At 36.5% G+C, this 17,518-nt stretch overlaps 1 protein-coding gene across 1 annotated transcript in view; it reads right to left on the reverse strand.

Moving 5' to 3' along the window:
- Positions 1-2,321: 2,321 nt before the first annotated feature.
- The window catches only part of ALG13 (ALG13 UDP-N-acetylglucosaminyltransferase subunit), a 67,056-nt gene continuing 51,859 nt past the window's right edge, over positions 2,322-17,518 (reverse strand). Inside the window, 4 exon segments of the mRNA XM_082716413.1 lie at positions 2,322-3,242; positions 7,003-7,186; positions 9,037-9,077; positions 13,680-13,841. Of these exon segments, the coding sequence (XP_082572539.1) occupies positions 2,977-3,242; positions 7,003-7,186; positions 9,037-9,077; positions 13,680-13,841 (653 nt within the window). The 3' untranslated portion in view covers positions 2,322-2,976.

The following is a 17,518-nucleotide window of genomic DNA, read 5'->3' on the forward strand; positions in this document are numbered from 1 at the left end:
CTGCCTTTGATAACTGAAACATTACACAAGTGTTCTAATCAAGCTGCTCCAATTGAAACAACATTCTAGGTGACATGAGGGAAACAAGAGGTTGTCTTTTGTTGTAGTAATTCTCCTAAATTTAGTTTTTATGACAAATGGAAATAAAAATGGCTTCAAAGGTTTCATGCAAAGTGAACATTTGTCCCAGATTTAGAAAAAGTCTGTATTAAGTTGATGTACAGCCCTCCCTCAATGGGATATATATTTCATTATTCATAGAGATTTATGTCTAAATTAAGTTCTGAAAGTCTGGTGTTCACCTAAGAAATGGTTTGTTCCTATTTTTATTTTGAAAGCAAATTAAAAGGTTATACCTTGATTATAGGTTCCAAAGGAAATTAAAGATGTCTGAAAAATTCCTAAGTCTTGAATTTCAATAGTAAAGCAGATCTAATATTTTCATTTGTTCTTAAACCAAGGCAGAAAACTGCAATTAATTTTGAAAATAAGTGTACACAGCATAAAAAAGAATTCTAATTATTTTCCTTACTATGGAAATGATCCATCTTTCTACCTTTGCTTTGGTGTAATCAGATCTGTCTCAGGAAGAGAGTAGAAGAAAAGGGTCAAGAAGGAACCATAGTTCCTTTGCAGCAGAAGAAAGACAGGAAGTTTTTTTGTAACATTAAGGGCTCTAAAGAGGTAATATGTTGGGGAAAAAAAGGTTGATTAAACACATTAAGTCTTAGGACTTTGTAATTACCAGAAAAACCACTTCCTTTTTACCTAGAAACTACTTTCAAGAACAGCAGTACAGGTTACCCTCACCCTCTCAAACCCCAAAACAACAGGAGGGCCAGGGTACATGCTTGATTATTTCTTTGAGAAGAATGATTATAATACATCAACAAGCAGACTATACTTGTACGATTTTAACAGACCATAATACCAATTTCCACACTGGTGACAGTTAACAATTAGGTTGATCTAGTTATACACTACTGATCTCTGGTTTTCTGGTTTTAAATCACTTAAATCTCTGGTTTTAAATCACTTAAATTAGTAATGGAAATCAAAGGAAAGCAGCAACCCAAAAGTTTAAAATAAAAACAAATCAACTGGAAGCCCAAGTCAAACATGCTTGTCTCAAAACCACACAATTTCCAGAACCACATTCTCAAGATAGACTATAACCTTCTAAAACAATCCTTACGAGCTAATTAGTAAACCTTTGAGAGTTTAAGATACAGGAAAATCACTTGCTGTGAGTTATATATATTCCAGAAATGTCAGCATATTTGAAAAATTCTGGACAGGTTGCTCCATGTTTTAAGCTTGACCAAAATAAACCTTTACATAAAACATCAAACAATTTGTAGGCTGCACACACTGAGGATCCAGGAGGTCAGGAGAAAAGAAGCTAAAACAGTAATACAGTGAGTCAGGTTGTTACAAAGATCAGCACACTGTTGTCCTATCTTTCTTTCCTAAAGTCTGATGTCAATTTGTACAGTAAGGACTTCTCAAGATAAAGGATTTAAAAACAAAACACAACCAGTTCCCTAACTATTAAGAAAGAGGAGTCTTAACTAGTACATGGATTTAGAATTCATTAGTATCAATTATCTTGAGAACAGTACATTTAAGATAGGATATCTTCTTTAAAATGGATTCTCCTCTAGTACTTTAGGCTGCTAAGGCACCTGGAGCCTGGAGGTTCTCAATGGTTCTTTTTGCCAGGGTATAGCTGAAGGTGGGAAAAATGGACTAATTCACAAACATAAATAACCTTTAAAGATGGCAATATAAATAAGTTTTGTGGCAACCAAAGAATACTTTTTCAATAGCTGTTTGTCAGGTGAGATACAGCAAAGCATTCATTATGAATAACCCCTTACAGGAGAACTGATAAATACAAAGAATCTTGTGGTCTTTGGGTAGATAAAAGGGAAAAGATGAAATAGGTCTCACAGAAAGTCAGAGAAAAGGCAAGGCAGGCCTACAGAGATGTAAGGTAAGTCTAAAAATAAAAACTTAAAGCACAACTATTGAAAGTATAGGACAATGAGAAAGTAAGTCTAGATTAAAGTTCCATAAGGGAGTTAAGATTAAAAGAACCCCCACAAGCTAAAAAGGGACATATTCAAGGGAAAAGAACTAGAGCTGGTACTATGCATAACAACATCTTGAGACTGAATAACGTTTCAATGGGGACCCACCAGTTCATGTCATAAAATCACATTTTTTTTTTTGCCACCAAAATAGCAGGAGAAAACATCAGAACAATCAAGTATCTGGTACTCTTTGTTGCCATGAAAAAGAAAAGAAAACCCCACTCATTTTAGCAATTTTAAATGCTTATTTTTATTTACTGCTAACTGTGCAAAGGACACCAATTCAATACTGTGCAGTAAAACAGTTACATAAATCCAATATCAAAGAGCATATGGAATAAATCTAAAGCAGAGCACCATGTGCCTTGAAAACTGATTAATATCACAGAACATAACTGAGTTCAGACAATTCTTAAGAAACCCGAAAAACTCTCTCATTTAATATTTAGTTATCCAGAAGCAAATGTTCATATTTTTATTTTCTAGAAAAAAGTCAAGTTATTCCAATTTTGCATGGTTTAATATGATGTGTGACAATTGAACCAAGGAAATAGTTTGTAGGATTTATTCCTTTTATCAACTGGAACCATCAGCTAATACAAAGTTGACAAGCTGGCTGACAGGAAAAGAGCTGATGAAATATGTTCAATATGGGGCTAGCCTATACATCCATCTCAATTTCTTTATCCACAACCCAAAGTAATATTCCTTTATTTAAAGTAGTATTTTAAATCAAAAGATAAAATAATCTTAAAGACAGATAAGATACAACAGTAATCACCCTAACCACCTAAATCACTTAAACACTAACATAAAACACTTTTTAAAAACCAAAACAGCAAAAAATGGCAGTGCAAGAGTAACTTCATACTGCTCAGGCTTACATATTCTGAGGTAGGTAATGAGAGGCTGAGGGAGGTGAAGCAATATAGCCAACTGGCCCAGGATTCATAGCACCATGAATTTGAGAAGAACCACCATATGCTGCACCAACTGGATGCCAAGGGGCAACATAGGGATAATCTGGCACAACAGGAAGACAGGAATCAAAACCTGGCAAAGGTGGTGGCCCATAGGGATCTGACATCATTGGATAATAGACGGCTCCATGAGGGACAGATGCAGGGTCAGCATTTGGAAAAGTACCTGAAACAAAGAATGCATAATATAGTACACTTTACATACAAAGATTTACAAAAACATAACATAAATGGATGTTCAGGTAAAAGTGAAACTTAGCACTAACTATAGGAAAGATCTGCAGCAAATGTGGCAAGAATACTTTTTTTAAAAATTAATTAATTAATTAATTAGAGAGGGAAAAGAGGTGGGGAAGGAGCAGAGACAGAGGGGAAGAACCTCAAGCAGGCTCCATGTCTAGCACGGAGCCCAACGCAGGGCTCGATCTCTTTGACCCTGAGATCATGACCTGAGCAGAAATCAAGAGCTGGAAGCTTAGCCGGCTGAGCCATCCAGGCATCCCAGAGCACCTTTGATATGAACATTAATGACTAAAGCAAGCTGCTAGAAGATTATATGAAAATTTTCTAATTATAAAAATTTAAATATATGTGTGCATATAATGGGTCAAATGTAGTCTACCTAGAGATAGCTATCTTTCTGGGATGATTTAGGTACCTACAGACTAAATACATACAAAAACATTCTCTAGAGTCCTTCTAGTCACTTAAGTTCTCATAAGGGTAATTCCCAATTAAGTCATCCAATAGTTTCTCCACTGTGACACATATTTTCCAAATAACCATTATGTATTACTTTAGCAATTAAAAACTCTGGTGTGTATACAATCTGGTCTATACTTGAAGGTTCTGAAGAGCATCCTAAAGACCAAACATTTAATGCTGAATGTCATTAAGATCCTGGCATTGCTTTAATTTTACACCACTTTTGCTACCATGAGTCAGTTTTAGTGAAAACAGATGTAGTTCGGTCCTTGCTATAGTGACTATGTAAATAATAAAAAGGAGTCCTTCATTACCTGGGATTATGTAGATGAGCAAACTCTGTGGAATGAAGACTGCCACTGTCTCATGGTTTACAATTAAAAATAGTTCTATGGGGCGGCTGGGTGGCTCAGAGGCTTAAGCCTCTGCCTTCAGCTCAGGTCATGATCTCAGGGTCCTGGGATCGAGCCCCGCATCGGGCTCTCTGCTCAGCAGGGAGCCTGCTCCCTGCACTCTCTCTGCCTGTCTCTCTGCCTACCTGTGATCTGTCAAATAAATAAATATTTTTTTAAAAAACCCATATTACTTTAAAAAAATAATTCTATAAAAGGTACATGGTACAAAAATGCAATGAAGGTTGACACTTAAATTTTTATTACAATGGGCCATATCACATGAACACTAGGTGAACAGTAGGGCTAAGATCTGTAGTACTAATATTTCCAAACCATTAATAGGCTTTAAACAAAGGGAGAAACAGAAGAAGGTTCACATTTTTCACATGCACCAGGCACAGTATACTTCTACATACGTATAATTTATCTCATTTAGTTCTTATAGCAACCCTGGCAAGTCAGATATTTCCCATTTTACAGGAAATCAGGCTTAGGGAGGTAAAGTAACTAGCCGAGATCATAAGCATTAAGCAGCAGTACTGGAATGTGAGCCAGATGTGGTTTGATTAGTCTAAATAATTTTTTTCTACCTCTTGCCGATTCCTTCCAAGAAGGGCAGTCAAGATCCCATTCTAAACCCTTTAAAAATGCTTCTATCTATACTATATTGTTAAACTCATACAGCAACCACCTTTATGGTCTGGCACAGTGGGTCTCAAACTTTTTGGTTTCAAGATCCCTTTACACTCTTAAAAATTAAGGATCTCAAACAACTTTTGTTTATGTGAGTTATTTCAATACTTACTGTATTAGGAAATAAACTGAGAAAGTTGAATTTATTAATTCCTATAAAAATAAGTTTATATTCCAAAACAAAAATATTGTGAGATAAGTGTCATTGTTTTATATTTGTGCAAATCTTGAATGTATGGCTTAATAGAAGACAATTGGATTCTCACATCTGCTTCTGTACTTAACCAATAGTGATATGTTGTTTTGAAGTATATGATGAAAATATGGCCTCATACAGATATGCAGCTGGAAGACAGAAATCTTTTAATAATCAGTCTTTTCAGATATTTAGATATTCTTGGATGCTACACCAAAACTAGGTAAGTGGTAGTTGCCAAAGGTAAGTAGCAATTTGGACTTTTCATACTCTCTCAACATTGAAATCCACAGTTTACCTTATGCTTTGAATTTATCTTTTACAAAATTATACATAGGTAACACCATGCATTGGTAATTGGAAAAGTATTAGTTTACTGAGTTACACAGATCTCCCAAATATTAACACATTTTATTATACAATGTGAAAAACCACATTCAGTAAAAGCCCCATCTTTTTTTTAAGCCTTTTTAAAGTGATCTCTCCACCCAACACGGGGCTTGAACTCACAAGCCTGAGATTAAGAGTTGCATGCTCTACTGACTGAGTTAGCCAAGAGCCCCAATAGCTCCATCTATATCATTAGAAAAGTACTGAGAAACTGTCAAGTTCATAGCAGCAGATATAAGTTTTCCAAAATTCTAATTTTTATTTGAAAGCTGAGATTTTTATCTTTGTTTTTTCCAAGATTTACTTATTTGAGAGAGAGAGAGAGAGAGAGAGAGAGACTGTGGACAAGCATGCATGGATGGAGGGGTAGAGGGAGAGGGGGAAAAAAGCAGACTCCCCACTGAGCATGTAGCCCAACATCCTGACCTAAGCTGAAATCATGAGCCAAATGCTCAACTGACAGAGCCACCCAGACTCCCCAAGGAATTTTTATGTTTGACAACAAATACTATTGGTTGATTTTTTCTTGAAGTGACAGGCTCATGTTATTTGAGAAAATGCCTGCCAGATCCACAAGTCTAAATAACCATAGTTTGTCTATCATTCAAGTAAAAATAGTTCAGCTCATTAGTCAACCTCACAAATTCTTTTAAGTTAATCATATTTCAGTATGTATGATACTTTAGGAATAGTCCCCATTTTGTCACACAGAATATTACATACAATTATTCAAAGATAAGTATTTAGTAAAAATAAGAACTTTTTAAAAAAAGATTTTATTTATTTTATTTGACAGACAGAGATTACAAGTAGGCAGAGAGGCAGGCAGAGAGAGAGAGGAGGAAGCAGGCTCCCTGCTGAGCAGAGAGCCCGATGCGGGACTTGATCCCAGGACCCGGAGATCATGACCTGAGCCGAAGACAGTGGCTTAACCCACTGAGCCACCCAGGCACCCCAAGAACGTTTTTGATTAAAACCAAAAGTTACTGATATCTTCATATCATGACTATATATGGTAGTGAAGGCACTGTTTATTGATCCTCCCTTGATTTGTGCTTGGGTGGCAGCAGTTTTACTACTAATGATTTCTGAATCCCCAATGCAAAATGTAACAGTGAAGAGACAAATAAAATCTCTAAGATATGTGTAATATATGATGAATACTTTTGGCTTCATGGATCCCATAAAAAGGTCTCAAGAACTTCAAGGGTCCATACCATGCTTTAAAAAATACATGAGCCTAGTGGAGCCTGAGTGGCGCCTGAGTGGCTCAGTCAGTTAAGTGTCCGACTCTTGAATTCGGCTCACGTCATCATCTCAGGGTCGTGATATTGAGCCCTGCATCAGGGTCTGCACTAAGCGCAGAGCCTGTTTAGGATTCTCTACCTCCCTCTGTCCCTCCATCCCTGCTCATACTCACTCTCTAAGACAAACAAGAAAACATGGGTCTAGAATATGGACCAAATGAGATATCTGAAGGTTATTATTAAATTACACATAATAAAGTCCAATTGTCCTTCTTGCAGGCACTCTCATTACATACTCACCATTTGTTGTTGCTTCCACCTGTGTGCCTTCTTGTCTCCCCACCTCACCATACAACTGAGGAACTGTCTGCTCTACCAGAGGAGATGGCTCAGAATAGACTGGATAATTCTCTACATGAAGATGTTGCTGCTGCTGCATCTGTGGCACATAGACCATGGAGTGCCAGTAGTTGTGGTGATAGCACTTGGGTGAGAAAGAAAGAAACACTTTACTATCTCTTTTCTTAAAGTAGTACAGAGTTCCTCACTTAAAAAAAAAAAAAAAGTTGGGCTATAATTTTCAGGTAGCGTAGCATTTTTGACCTAAAAGAACATTTGGAAAATCTTCTCTACTACAACTTTAAGACCATTTGCAGCATCTGTATCTCCTATTTGAATACATATATTCTTTTAAGAAGGCATCCTAAGTAAATTACAGATATACAAAATGATCTGTATACCAAGATGTCTTTTCTAGCATTATTTTAAAAAACAAAATAGAGTGGAATATGTTAAAGGGATGAAAGGTACAGCATAAGACATATATAACCCATGGTACTGTAATAGCATTGTATGGTGACAGATGCCTACATATGTGATAAGCACAGCATAGCGTACAGACTTATTAAATCACTACACTGTACACCTGAAACTAATGTAACATTGTATGTTAACTAAAAAAATAAGAGTCAACCACCCAAATATTCAACAGTAGGGAACTGGATGAATTATGACATACCCGTGATGGGATACAATACAGGAAATTAAAGAAATTATGTTGTTAAATATTTAAGGAAAAAATGCTCATATTGTTAACTTAAAAAAATTACAGAGCCTATCAAATATTTTGTAAAAGAGATAAATAAGCTATAAGGAAATGTATCAGTGTATAGTGGTTGTACATATGATTTCGATTTTCTTTATACTTTAGTTCACAAGTACTATAATGAATGCTATTACTTTTAATATAAAATGCCTTATACATCTAATATGACTTACAATGTTTCCACATGTAATTGTAATAAACTAACATAACTGAAGGTGCAAGTAGTTTATATTTTCAATTCTTGAAACTGCATTTGGGAAATAGTCTCAAAGAACAAAAGACCTATTCACTATTCTTAATTTAGAAATGTGTGCCAGCTGGAGAAGATAGTTTTCTGGAAATGAAATGCCCAACATTTTAGTGAAGTGCGTGCCTGGGAATACGAACTAATCTAAGCATTATCCAGGAGTCTGTCTAGTTTACTAATATCTGCCAAATCTTAAAATCCATCATTGCATTTTAGGAAATATGCCATCTTGTTATATCAGAAGTCAGGTGTATTTCGGGGGGAAATGACGTCTGAAAGAGTAAAATAAAAGAGCTCTTACCTGAAATCAGAGACACTTTTCAGGGTATTAAGATATTTGTCAGTACCCCACCCTTCTACACTTCAGGGGAGTGGTGAAAATCAATGTTTGGTAAATATCTATGAACACATAACTGCTTTAAAAATAATAGAGCCCTTTAAGTATCTTTGAATCAGTCCAATTACTTTTCATATAACATGTAGAAACAACCATAAAAATGTTTCAGGCAAGACAAATGATCCATTCATTACTGAAACAGAAAAACACAGTGAAGGGTTGGCATATATATGATGCTAAATATGGAGGTCAATAAATGCTTAAGTTGTGTTGCTTAGAGCCTCCACTTGCCATAATTTAACAATTATTTTATAAGAGGAACTGAAGCACTGGGAGGGTCAAGTACAAAACTGATTTATATCATCTTCAGAATTCTTATAAAGACAACTTTTAGGGGCGCCTGGGTGGCTCAGTGGGTTAAGCCTCTGCCTTCAGCTCAGGTCATGATCCCAGGGTCCTATCAAATATTGGGCTCCCCCCACATTGGGCTCTCTGCTAGGTGGGGAGCCTGCTTCCTCCTCTCTCTGCCTGTCTCTCTGCCTACTTGTGACCTATCTGTCAAATAAATAAAATCTTAAAAAAAATAGACAAACCAGCTTACATCTTTAATCTAGAGTTTGTCAAAGCAGTTTTATCATGACTTACCTGCAATCCCAGATTGAAATAGTACTGCAAAACTTTTGTATCTAAAATTAAAAATCTTAATTTTAAAAACTAGAAGACATAAGCAATTAGAACTACCACTTAAGAGCCTTTTTGAGTTATAGTTATAAATGTAGTCTTCCTGCATCAACATCACCCTCAATTCTACCTTATGACCTCAATGACCACTTACCTGCCACTACAGGTAAGATCATTTTCTGATGCAAGGTTTAATTACCAAATACATATTTCATTTCTAGTCTTAATATTGGGCAGAAATACTACTCTGCTAATATTTAGAAAGAATCCAGTAAAGCCATTTTCTTGCTCCTCTCAAGAGTAAAATCAAGACTTTATTCTTGAGACAAGCAATTTAGTACATAACCAATCATAATGGTCTTCTGTTAATGGAGCTACTACACAGTACAAACTCATGCTCTACTAATGCCATGATTAATGTTGCCTAATAATATAACTCGCACTGTATGAAACAAGTCACCTCGCTTTTACTTAACATGACTAACATACCATACCACTAGAACTCCAAAAAGAGGAGGCAGTTAAGAAAGGTAACTCAAAATAGTTTAGATCCTAAGGTGATAAAAACTTCTCCATAGAACTTAACATATTTCACAATAAAAACTAGATGTATGGGAGAAGAGGGAATAATTGTAGCATTCTAATTGTATCTCTAAATGTGTTTTTATTGATTGGCCTGGGATCTATACATTCTTCTAAGTAACTTGAGTCCCACTAACAAACTTCAAGTAAACCCCTCTTTCTTAAATTGGAGACCTCTGATATGTAGAAACAGATTTACTACTATTTTAAAACAATCAACTTTTATATTTTGAACCATTATGTGGGAGTATAAAGACTCCACAGTAAATAGGAGTATAGGAGTATAAAGGCTAAACTAAAGAATATCAAAAGATAATAGCAGGAAGCAAATTCACAAATGGCACAGTATTCCATTCCTTGGTGTGTGTATGTATGTTCACACAGAATTTGTATACAAATGGCCATAGCAGTGTTATTCATAGCAGCAAAAAGGAGAAAACATCCCACATGTGCATCAACTAATAGATAATAAAATGTGACATACCTATACAATGGAATATTATTCAGCTATAAGAAAGAAGTACAGATACATGCTATAACATGGATGAACCTTGAAAATATCATGCCAAGTGAAAGAAGCCAGTCACAAAAGACCACATATTGCATGATTCATATATGTCAAATGTCCAGAATAGCTAAATCTTTAGACACACAAAGCAGAAGAGTGGTAGCCCAGGGGAATGAGAACTGACTGCTAATGGGTACAGGGTTTCTTTCTGGGTTGATGAAAATGTTCTAGAAATAGTGGTGATGATTGCACATATTTGTGGATATACGAAAAACCACTGAATTGTATACTTCAAATGGGTGGCTTTTATAGTATGTGAATTAGATCTCAAGCTGTTTTAAAAAAGGAGCACAGAAAGGGACTACAAAAACTCAAAAACATCACTTTGAAATATAATGGAGGGTATCATGAAAATAACCAGATTTTAACAGAAAGATGGGAGACTAGAGGGGGAAGAATTTGAGTAGATCACATGTCAGAAAATGTTTAGAAGTAAAATAATCGGGTGCAGAATTCTTACAAAACTAGAAAGAGATAAGGGGCACCTGGGTGGCTCAGTCAGTTAAACATCTACCTTCGACTCAGGTCATGATTGCAGGGTACTTGGATCAAGCCCTGCACTGCGCTCCCTGCTCATCAGGGAGTCTACTTCTCCTTCTGTCCTCCCCGTGCTTGTACTCTATCTTTCTCAAATAAATAAAATCTTTTTTAAAAAGCAGAAAAAGATATAACTTTGGAAAAATGACCAGCAGTTCCTTGTACAACTAAACACACACCTTTCTATGACCCATAAATTCCACTCCTAAGTACTGCCCAAAGGTAATGAAAACATAGGTTCATAAAGACTTTTTCTAAGAATATTCACAGCCTTATTCACAAAAGCCCCAAAATGTAAATACCCCAGATATCTACCAACAAAAGAATGAACAGGAATTTTTAAAGATTTTTTTTTAATTTGGGGAGTGCATGGGTGGCTGAGTCAGTAAGTGTCTGCCTTCAGATCAGGTCATGACCCCAGGGTCCTGGGATCGAGCCCTGCCTCAGGTTCCCTGCTCAGCAGGAAGACTGCTTCTCCCTCTCCCACTCCCCCAACTTGTGTTCCCTCTCTCTCTGTGTCTATCAAATAAATAAATAAAAATAAAATCTTTTTTAAGTTTTTTTTTTTTAATTTGAGAGGGCAAGAGAGAGAGCATGAGCTGGGGGAGAGACAGAGGCAGGCTCCCCACTGAGCAAGGAGCCCAACATAGAGCAGGACCCTGGGATCATGACCTGAGCCAAAGGCAGACGCTTAATGGACTGAGCCACTCAGGTGCCCCTAAATGGGAATTTTTATACAATGAAATACTGAGCAATAACAGCTAATGGACTACTGATACATGCAATGATATGGAAGAATACCAAAAATATGAGGCTGAGTTTAAAAAGCCTACCATAGCAAGTATATACTGTATATTTATATGAAATTTAAAAACAAGTGAAACTGACAAAAAAAAATCAAACAGTGAATACCTCTTGAGGGTAAGTAGAGGCGGGGGTAGAAAAAGACTGGGAAGGGGCATGAGTTAACAGTGAGATAATGGTATTATTTTATATTTTGATGGGGATTTGTGCATCTACCCATTTCTCAAAATGCAGCAAGTATACATTTAAGATTTGTACATATATAGCTTTACATCAAAAGAAAAAAATAAACTCCAAACTCTAGTTAATGATATGTATGCTGAAGGGTTTTTTAAAATTATTTTTCTATTAACATATAATGTATTATTTGCCCCAGGGGTACAGGTCTGTGCATCATCAGGCTTACACATTTCATAGCACTCACTGGTGAACAGCACATACCCTCCCCAAAGTCCATAACCCAGTCAACCTATCCCTAACCCCCACCTCCCAACAACCCTGTTTGTTCGTGAGATTGTCTCTTATGGTTTGTCTCCCTCCCAACCCCATCTCTTTTCATTTTTTCCCTCCTTAACCCCCATGACTCCCCCACCCTGCCTCTCAAATTCCTCATATCGGAAAGGTCATATGGTATATGCTGAAGTTTTTATGGTGAAGAATGCTGATGTCTGCAATTTACTTTGGAATGCACCAAAATTGAAATGGATGACTTGATGGACAAGGAGATGGATGGAAGGAAAGACAGGCAGATCTGTGATAAAGCAAGTACAGTTAATGGATAGAATCTAAGTGGTGAATACATGAATATTCATATTGAAATTCAAGTTTCATGTATAGTATATTTGAGCATTTTCTTTCTTTTTTTTTATAAAAGAATTTATTTATTTATTTGAGAGAGAGAGAAAGAGAGACAGGTAGTGAGAGAGCACGACGAGCACAGAAGAGAGGGAGAAGCAGGCTCCCCACTTAGCTGGAAACCTGACATGGGGCTCCATCCTAGGACCCCAGGATCATGACCTGAGCCAAAAGCAGATGTTTAACCTACTGAACCACCCAGGTGCCCCTGGTTTTTTCAAAATGAAATGCTGGGAAATGCAAAATCACCATTATGTCCTCACAGAGTAGATCCTGGGCTGGGATAGGTAAGTGAGAGAAGAGTGAAGGGATTAGGGTTTAGATACTGGGTAAATCAAGCGGAAATGAAGCAGTATTAACAAAATAGAAAGCCAAGGAGTCAGTGTTTTGCCCGGCCTGGAAAGAAGAAAGGGAGATAAAAGATGAGGAATTTCATTAAAGACAGAGTTTGAAATGAAAGAAAAAAAGCCAAGTGAAAATGTCTACAAAGTAGCTAAGGGTAAGTAACTAATTTCAGAGGCCAGGACCAGAGAGATTTATGAATCATGTATATAAAGATGATAATGAAGTTGTAAGGTAGAGAAAAAGAACAGCATGGAATTAAAGATTTTGGTTACTATGCAGGAGTTAAAAAGTAAAAATAGAGAAGCAGCTAGAAAAATCAGAGAATTTTACAGCAAAGAAGTATAAACAAGCTACAAACAACTTTGAACTACAATTCTCTTGAGAGAGACTGCCAAACTGAGGAGTATCAAAGAACTTTCAATGGAAAGCTACTTCTTAGTTTAATTAAAATATACCACGATTAAAATCTGAAGCAAATCAGACCCCCAATTCCTCAAAAAAAAAAAAAAACAAAAAAACAAAAAACAACACAAAACTTCTCAAACTTCAAAATTCACTTGGAATCCTAAATATCAAAGGCTATAACAATTTCATACACTTATGGTAGGAATTTAAGAAATGGAGAAATTTTGGTATCAATTCCTGCTTTTCAAAAAAAAAGAAGTAGTTGAGAATAAAGAGAAAATGTTCCAGACAGACCAGTAGCTATCCAAAAAACACCCACTTCTTGACTATGGAGAAGTTTTTATCAGCTTTCAGTTCCTTCTTTTTTTTAGTCATTTACCTGGCATTATGCTCTCAGGTCAATATCCATTTGGGCCCTACCCCTAAGTAGACAATGAGAAAGAGATATGCTCTAAAAAAAAAAAAAACTTCAGACTAAATAACCCTCACACAAGTCTCAGAATCTCCTTACCTTGAGGCAGATCACTGCCACTTGGATCACAGGAATAAGGCGGCGGTGGTGGTGGTAAGTTTGAAGCCTCTCCCACGTCAAGAGGAGGAGGTGGAGGTGGTAAAGAACCAGCAGCAGCAGGAATAGGAGCAGAAAGGTATGGATAAGATGGTGAAGCAATCACTAAAAAAAAAAAAAAAAAAGAAAACAACAAAGTAGCAAATGCACAACTGTAACACCTTATAAGCAGTAGTTCATCTTCTACTTTTGTGTCCCCAATATGGTCAAACAATTCTAATTCTTATGGTTTGACTTAAAAATTTGGAAGGTGAATTGCCCACGTTCTTAGACATGCCAGTTGAAACTGGGAGCTCATTACAGGTTATTTTGAGTTAAAGTAATTACTTGAAATTAAAAGGAAAAAACTGGAAGTTGCACTTTTGACCATCAAGACTTTAAAAAAACATCAGCTAACAAGTACATAAATGAAATACCATTAAAGTAAAATTTTTACTTAGCTTAACACAAAGTTAAGGATGTTTTCAGCCATCTGCCATCCTTAGTCAAATCACAATATGTAGAAGTTAATAAGACTAAGTTACACAGATCACAGATTTAAGTAATCCTTGAAGGTTTCTACTTCATAGTATCACTGGAATATTGGGCATTCTAAACCATGACAGTTCCAATTCTAAGGACACACAGAATCTAACACAGGTTAGATGAAATATCTTGTCCCTTTGACTTTCTATACCTGTGACTATAGCAAAAACAATATTCATTCAGGAGTTCCAATTTTTGACGTAAGAAATTCAAATATAATTATGTTTAAATATGAATACATTCTTCCTCTATGAAGATAAAGGAAATGAAACAGTTCCAACATAGTAAAAATAAGTATCTCCTATACACATACCAGATAAATTTGTTAGATTTGATGATACAACCATTCAATTCAATCATTTTAGCCAACTTAGACATTTAAGTACTGAATTTATTGTGTTACCTGCACTATAATTTTAACCCTGAGAAGTAGAGAAACCTTAGTCTCATTGTTCAATAAAGATTTAAGTTCAGAGTTGTAGAACACTTAAGTTTAGTACAGGAACAGCGTACATAAGCTGAATTTGTTATTCTGATAATTTAGCAAGGAGAATTTAAGGTCAAGTATTAGAAATAATCCTTGTTTTTATTCACCAACATAAATACTTACAATATACTTACTATAGCCTTTATACAGTTACAGGCTAACAGTCATAGTGGATGTCTTAGGGTGATTTAAAACTTGGATAAACAACTCTACACCTTGTCCAGTCTCAGAAATGGGCACCAAAAAATGATTCTTACTGTATCTAAATTAAACAGCAAAATTTTAAAACATGCTCAACTGTTTTTGGAGTTTTGTCATGTATGTAGAAATCTCCACTTTCACAGATTTAGAAGAGGCATTTAATTTTTAGAATTTATCTCTAAGTATTCAGAAGGCTTTATAAATTTGTTTTCTATAAAGTAATGGCTTTTTCAACAAAGCTCCACTTATATTCCTTTTAAACTAGCATTCAAATCACACAATTTAAAAAAAATAAAAAAACAACTACTAGACATGGATAGCTAAGTAAGTTCTCATGGGCCTGAGAGAATCCAGAGCAGAAGAAATTTGGAGATTATTTTATCTGAACTCACCTTCCCTGAAAATGAATATTATAGTACATCCCCAAAGAAAAAGCTTTTATAATTTCCAAATGTTCTAGACATACATGAGCATCTCATTTATAAACTTAACAGGGCTCTACGGGTTTAACAAAATTTAAGGGGTAGCTCCAAAACAATACAAACTTTCCTAAAATATTAATGGAAACAAACGTAGTACATTCAAAATGCTTATTTCCCCTGTTTATGAAGCTACAGTCTGTTTCAAGACGTTTCAGAAGAGCATATGAATATACAAAGTAAGGTGTGACTTCTCTACAGATCAAAGGGCTGGGGGGGGACTTAGGTGCAGTGAGGTGCAAAATTCAAGGGGCCACCAAAATAAAACCTCCAAAAAATCCATTATGAGTAAAATATCAAAGTTCTAAATGAAGACAGGATCCAAGCCTGCACTTGCATGATCCAAAGAGTTCCTCACTCAACTCACCCTAAGCCTGGCCCACAGACCCTGTCTTTATTTAAAATGTTGATCCTTTGTTCACCATGGAATTTTTTGGGGGGGATTACTCTTGGTTTTTAAAAAATTACATTAGAGGCACCTGGTTAAGCATCCAACTCTTTTTAAGATTTTATTTATTTATTTCAGAAAGAGAGAGCTTGCACACACATGCAGGGGGAGGAGCAGAGGGAGATGCAGACTCCCTGCTTAGCAGGGAGCCCACTATGGGGCTCAGTGCCAGGACTTCAGGATCATGACTTGAGCCAAAGGCAGACAGTGGACAGAGCCACCCAGGCAACCCAAGCATCCAACTCTTGATATCCCTCAGGTGATCTCAGGGTTGTGAGATCGAGCCCCGCATTGGGCTCTGTGTTGGGCATGGAGACTGCTCCAAATTTTCTTTCTCCTTCTCCCTCTGTCCCCCTACTCCCTGACCTGGCTCCTATGTATATACATGTTCTAAAAAAAAATAAAGTACATTAAAGTTTTATTTACCTTGATTACTGTGGTTTTTTGGCACTCTTAAATTTTCACTAGTCTTGACCCTGACAAAAGCCTTGGGAACAGTTACCAAAGCTCAGTTAACAGTATTTAATGCCTATGAGGAGATTCATATTAAAGGCAATCATTACATCTAATCACCTGGCAGGTAAGTGACTTCATAATGGAGGATGGGTTGGGGCTGCCAGAGAGACACATGAATAACACAATGGGAAACATGAGCTGTTTCATCTAGAGGAGTGAAAGGAATGTTAAAGACCGATTAAATAGCAGCCATGACCTAGTAGAGTTACAGCTGAGGTTGATAAGCGACTCAAAGAACAAGAAGTAAAATACATTTTTAGAAGTACCTACACAGAACACAACCTGGCATTTAAATGGTAAGCTTTCAAGGACTACATAAATGAGGTACTCCAATGCTTGATTCACCTGTCATTTCTTCTTATGCTCAGTAGTCTCCAAAGCAGACATGTAATACTTTTCCTTGCAATTAGCACAAAGTAGTAATACCAGGGTCTACAATAACACTTTCAGTGCTAACTTTCTATGCTCATTAATGAACATATATTGAATGTTTTTATTCCAGGAACTAGGCTAAGAACTTAATTTTTAAATTATAAGTGAATCAGATACAGAGAGCAAATCACAACAAATTGTTTTAAGGTGGACACTATCCAGGCCAAGAAATAAAACTCTGCCAGTCACTCCAGAAAACATGTTTGTGTCCTATCCCAATTACAACCCTCCTTCCCACCGTAATTTAACCATTACCCTGACTTTCACAGTAATCACTCATTTGGGGTTTTAAGAGTTTTATCTATTCATCAGAGAGAGAGAGAGAGGGAGAGAGAGCGAGCACAGGCAGACAGAATGGCAGGCAAAGGCACAGGGAGAAGCAGGCTCCCTGCCGAGCAAGGAGCCCGATGTGGGACTCGATCCCAGGACGCTGGGATCATGACCTGAGCCGAAGGCAGCTGCTTAACCAACTGAGCCACCCAGGCGTCCCAGGGGTTTTAAGAGTTTTGACCTCCAAATGTGCATCCCTAGGTAGCTTTTAAAAGTTGACGTCTTGAATCTCTTTTACTATTGGTCTTTTCTCCATCTCTGTCATCTCCTTTCAGTTTTTCTTTTGAAAAATGTGGGCCTTTTGACCTATTGATTTTCCCACAGTCTTTAATTTTCCTGATGATATAGTCACGGTGTTTCAGTA

The sequence above is a fragment of the Mustela nivalis genome, assembly GCF_964662115.1.
Source record: "Mustela nivalis genome assembly, chromosome: X".
NCBI lineage: Eukaryota > Metazoa > Chordata > Mammalia > Carnivora > Mustelidae > Mustela > Mustela nivalis.